At 40.8% G+C, this 6000-nt stretch overlaps 1 protein-coding gene across 2 annotated transcripts in view; it reads right to left on the minus strand.

Moving 5' to 3' along the window:
• Positions 1–5378, minus strand: part of ARHGEF9 (Cdc42 guanine nucleotide exchange factor 9) — a 356509-nt gene extending 351131 nt beyond the window's left edge. For both annotated transcript variants that reach the window (XM_056540084.1, XM_056540085.1), the window contains exons 1-2: positions 5234–5378; positions 4926–5032 (exon numbers count right to left, since the gene is read on the minus strand). In XM_056540084.1, the coding sequence (XP_056396059.1) occupies positions 4926–5032; positions 5234–5312 (186 nt within the window). In that variant the 5' untranslated portion in view covers positions 5313–5378. The remainder of the gene's footprint in view (positions 1–4925; positions 5033–5233) is intronic.
• Positions 5379–6000: the final 622 nt, after the last annotated feature.

Consider the following 6000-nt stretch of genomic DNA (forward strand, 5'->3'; position numbering starts at 1 on the left):
TAACTGATGCTAACTAACTATCTATAGTGTTTGCTATGACACTGGCACTTTATATATTGAATTGTTTTCATTTGATGTACTTTATTATGAATGATTGACTGTACTTGGTAACTGACATGTATATATATATATATATATATATATATATATATATATATATATATAGATACCCCTTGGGTAACTGTATTGTGCTGTATATGTAGCATTTTTTTTTACTCACCATGGAATAAAGCTACTCACTTTTTCATCTAAATGGAGTGCTGCAAGTGATTCTTTTTTGCTATAAATATCTGAGGCCCTGACCTCACGGGGTATATATATATGCTGCTTTTCTCTTCTGTTGTATATATTTATATATTTAGTTTTAAATAGCATATAGAATCTTTCTTTACAGCAAGCCCCAAAGACAAAGAGACAATAGAATGGAGCTGACCCTATTAAAAGGGATTTTCCAGCACTTAAAAAATAATAATAATAATATGACATTGGGGTAGTGGAAAAAAATACTTCACTTACCTACCCTTAGTTCCACATTGGTCACCCTGCAGTTCCAGTTCTTCTACTTCTGGTTCTCCTACTGCTTGTCTCTTCTGCCTGCTAAGTTAAATACTCATAGCAGGATATGCCCCCTAAGCCAATCATTGGCCAAGACAGAACTTAGCAGGCATCTTGGAAGCCCTCATCTTGTGTAGAGGTCAGTGTGTGAACTATAATCGTGTGTGCACTGGAGGGGGAGTTAAGCTCTCAGCATTGCCAACTGTGAATGGTGGATCTATCTACTAGTGATTTCACTGTAACCCTGCCTGTAATGATTTGGAGTAGAATGCTGGAAAGTGATTTTTGCAGAACAAAAAGTGTTAGAATATCATTAGGCTTAGTGGCCGGTGTGAGAACTACAAGATCTCAGGGTTATTTTAAAATATAAATAATGAAATGAAAAACACATCACCCAAAATTCTTTAAAATATATAAGCATAGAAATAAATTATCTGACCCTTGTAACATTTCAAGGTAGCCACAGACCCTTCTATGCAGTTGGACCATTAAGAGAACATAAAGGCCAAAACTGCTAATTAATGTGAACTAGAATCAGAATCAAGTTAAAGGGTTACTCCACTGGAAACATACTTTTAAAGCAAGTGCCAGAAAGTTAAACATATTTGTAAATTACTTCTATTAAAAAACCTTAATCCTTCCTGTACTTATCAGCTGCTATATGCTCCACAGGAAGTTCTTTTCTTTTTGAATTTCCTTTCTGTCTGACCACAGTGCTCTCTGCTGACACCTCTGTCCATGTCAGGAACTGTCCAGAGCACGATAGGTTTGCTATGGGGATTTTCTCCTACTCTGGACAGTTCCTAAAATGGACAGAGGTGTCAGCAGAGAGCACTGTGGTCAGACAGAAGGGAAATTAAAAAAAGAAAAGAACTTCCTGTGGAGCAAATAGCAGCTAATAAGTACTGGAAGGATTAAGATTTTTTAATAGAAGTAATTTACAAATATCGTTAACTTTCTGGCATCAGTTGATTAAAAATTTTTTTTTCCAGTGGAGTACCCCTTTAACATCATCAGAGAACATAGGTTATAAACTAGTTAGGCATGGAATAGATGAGGCAGTTCTTTAGCTACTTGCTTTCAGCAGAAAAGGCACTCTCATCTATGCCGGGACACATTTTCATTGTGCTTCCTAGTCCTAGCGATAATGGGCTGGGTATAATACACAGTGATTGGATCACAGCACCCTGCATGTAATACTGGGTTCTGGTGATTCCTGAAAGGGATCCCCTGCTGCTTTCAGAGACTTGGGTTTCTTTCTAAGGAAAAGGGTACTGTGTGACATGATTAGAATCAATGAGCGTCATAAATCTTTAGTGACACAGAATTCTCTCCTTGCTGTAATCGGGTCATTAACACCTACACCGTACAAGTCAGTAGAATAATTCCTCCGGGGTCTGTATACCTCCAGGAAATACAGACTTATCACGCATAAAACAGTGTATAGTAGTAAGTGTATGGATGTGATTAAACCCTAGCCTGCTGCATAATGTTAATGAATGGTAATGAGCAGGACTACTTCCCTATTTACCAATCCATGACCTCCACTGGTTTTAGAAGGGGTGCTCCTAATTATTGCATTGATTCCCTTTGCCAAGGTCTTCATCAAACAGATTCTAAAAGTGCCGAACTGAACATGACTCTCAAGAGATAGTGGGTGCAGCAGATTGAGAGCATCCTGAACGTGATCAAGTGTAAGTGGACTATTTATCAAAATCCACATGCAAAAAGAAATGGCCCAGATTTATCCTGCAAAACTATTCAGCTAAAGTCACTTTCTTAATTGATCTTCCTCTTGCGTTGTCCAATTAACTGTAAAACCAGAACTAGGACTTGAGCTCTGAGTCACGGCAGCAGTATTTAGAAGACATTGGCTAACCCTCTACTATCTTCAAAGCATAGTTATCTTCAAAGGATTTTATTTCCCACTTTCACTTATAGCGCACTGAAAAAGAAAATGCTGAAATAATTTGATTTTACGTTTCTAAACCTGAACGCCAGGCTCGGCATGCTGTGCAATGTGCAGCCAGTCCGTGCACTAGAGTTAATTTGTTGTCGCACTCCCACACTACAGTGCACCTGATCTATTTGTATGCAGCTGAGATACTGTTTGATGTAGTTATCGCAATGCCCCCCTTAGGATGTGTCATACTAATGGCTCTCAAAAATAGCTTTTCCTCACCCCATCTATATGAAGGTTCGGCACCTCTACCCCTTAGCTGGTGGAAACCCAGAGGGAACATTTAACTCTTTCATTTCCCTGGGCATTGGTAATTCCTGATTTACCCAATCAGGTCTCATTGTAGACAAACCACATAACCAGACAATCTTACAGTCAACAAATAAAACACTATCAACAGAAGCAAACATTCTACTTTCCCCTAACAGGCTTTTTTGAAGAAAGAAACTTCTTAAAAATAAATAGTGCACACTTTGGGGAGCTACATTAGTGCTCACAAGTGTTTAGCGCTTTGGAAACCTCTAGTACACCAGCTGCGTATAGTTTCATAGATTACATTAGTTGCACCTTAAACACAAAAAATGTTACATGTACAAGAACAAAGTTTTCAATTCTTTCACTATAAAATTACCGACACGTTCTTGACCTACTCTGTTACCATGGTGGAACCCCTGGAAAGGATTTCTCTCATGCTGGCAATCCTGCCTCAAACAAGCTAGGTACAGGCCACATTCTATAATTATTGCCAAGTGCAATAACCTGGCTGAGATACATTGACTACTTTGTCAAGAATCCTTGACAGAGCTGAAAGTTCGAACAGGTTGGGGCAGATTTACTATTGCAAATGCACCATATTTCTAATGCAATTTGCACAACAATACCGATTAACATGCCTTGCACCACTTGTTTTAGACTAGTTTTAGACTAGTAACTAGACCAAGGCAAGGAGGCTTTGTTTAGCAGGAAAGGGGTGTGACTTTGCATGAAAGGACACATGGCTTGAGTGCATCTTGTGTGCACCAAAAATTGGTATGAAATAAGTCAACTGATAGGTAGGCTACACATAATGGAAGATTTATCAAAATCTGTCCAGATGAAACGTTGCCCAGTTGCCCATAGCAACCAATCAGCTTGCTTCTTTCATTTTTAACAAGGCCTCTGCAAAATGAAAGAAGCAATCTGATTGGTTGCTATGGGCAATTTTTCCTTTGCACAGGTGTTAAATCTCCCCCATAGTGTTAAGATGAACCAAATGAATCAAACAGCATGAGCCACTGTGATAAATCAGGTGAATTTTAGACTCTCTAGTCATGTTTACGCTAAGTCATAGCCAGTTTTAGTAAATCTGCTCCTTTGTGCTAGACAATGTGATAGAACACAGCACTGTGAATACAGAACATATATTAATTGGTCAACAAAATAACAAACAAACTATTTGGACACAACACTGTATGACACTTATAACTAGATATTGTATGGAATAGTTATTAGTTCACTGCATGACAGTACAGTGACCCCTTGACCTACGAAGGCCCCGACATACGATAATTTCAACATGCGATGGCCTCTCAGAGGCCATCGCATGTTGAAGGCAGCATCAACATACAATGCTTTTTTATGTCGGGGCCATCGCATAAACGGCTATCCGGCAGCGCTGACTGCTTCAGCTGCCGCCGGATAGCCGTTTACGGTGCCCCGTAAGCTCCGGTGATGGTCACTCACCTGTCCTCGGGGCTCCGGCGCGTCCTCTTCGGGATCCTCTGCATCGTCGGCGCTCTCCATCGACGTCATCACGTCGCTGCACACGCCATCCCATCATCCAATAGGAGCGGTGTGCATAGCAACGTGATGGCGGCGACGGAGAGCGCGGTTGCCGGGGAAGCAGAGGCCTTGCCGGAGCATCGGGGACAGCAATGGACGGCGACATCCCGGGCAGCGGTGACGGTCTGGAGTGGCGGGGACAGGTGAGTACAACTTTCTCTAACAGTGGTCTACAACCTGTGGACCTCCAGATGTTGCAAAACAACAACACCCAGCGTTGGCTGTTCGGGCATGCTGGGTGTTGTAGTTTTGCAACATCTGGAGGTCCGCAGGTTGTAGACCACTGTCCTATACTTTACATTGCACGGATCCCTCAACATACAATGGTTTCAACAAACGCTGGTCCGTTTGGAACGGATTACCATCATATGTTGAGGGACCACTGTACTCCATATAGGAGGGGATGCCAACAATAGGTACATAGCAGGATACTATCCATCCTAAAGCCAGCCCTAATCTTCATAATCTTTGGTATGTTCATCTGTTTTCTACTAATTTAATCCAGAAATAAAACAAGAGTACCAAGGGGTAATACAGGTTTTGCTCACATGGAGCACCTTTTAATTGTTTGTTGCATATAGTCTCATACCTGGTGCACTGGAAGCTGATGTGACTCAAGATTTATAGGCTTCCATCTTCTTCCCTTCCTGCTGTCTCTTCGAACTTCCAAAGTCTTTGAGCCAAGATCTTCCTCCCCTATGGTAAACATTTGCTTATCAGACACAGCCTGCTCCTTTAAGGGTCTATACAACATTCTTGGCAGATTTTAGCCCCCATCTTCCAAATTATTTTTCTCAATCTCATTCTTCTTTAAACATGTGCTCTCCATGGTCCCCACTCCCCACATATTCTTCTCATGTCCCACCACTGTGTCCAACCTCCATTTCTAGTACTAACCTGTGCTCATCAGTTTCATTTTCATCCATCCCACTTGATCGAGTCCAGATGGTGTGCTCTGAGAGAGTGGTAGTGACATGCATCTATCCAGTGGGAACTTGAAAGATGGCGGCACGGTGAGTGGAGTGGGGGGTAGTCTCAGAGGCTGAAAACAAGAATTTCATTGTCATCTACAATCTCTAGAGCTATAAAGCAGAACATTTGCAAATGTTCAGTACATTTGTTTTTACATAAAAGATCATGATTCTGTGCATCATTGTTCTCTACATCTGGTTTATCTGGTTAAATCCTGAAAGAAGATACAATACCTATGTTGTCTCATCCAAGAATTTGCTCTTCAGCAGAGAAACTTTAAAAATGTTATGTGAAAAGTTTTGGCATAATTGAGAAACATTTATTATTGTTGTGTGTGGGACATCTTGGGGGGAGGGGGGGGGGGATAGGCTGTCTTCACTGCCTGTCATGTTTTCTACCCAATGTTTATCTTACCATTTTAAACCATAAAAGGGAAATAAAGGCATTCTTAACACTCAGTATAGAATCGCCTGCACAGGTAAAAGAGGAGGTTTTGTTTTTAGTATGTTTAAAGCTACCATTATTGAAGATTCAATAGTCCTAGCATGGGTCAATAAGAGGCCTGGGGAGAGGATAGTGCATAGATATTTGTATTGTTAGCACACTACTGGAGACTTTTTAAACTTTGTTTTAATTGACTGAAATTAAAGTATTGTCTTATCAGTTGCTTATACCGAGTGCCGGACAACATA

The sequence above is a fragment of the Hyla sarda genome, chromosome 9 (assembly GCF_029499605.1).
Source record: "Hyla sarda isolate aHylSar1 chromosome 9, aHylSar1.hap1, whole genome shotgun sequence".
NCBI classification, from domain to species: domain Eukaryota; kingdom Metazoa; phylum Chordata; class Amphibia; order Anura; family Hylidae; genus Hyla; species Hyla sarda.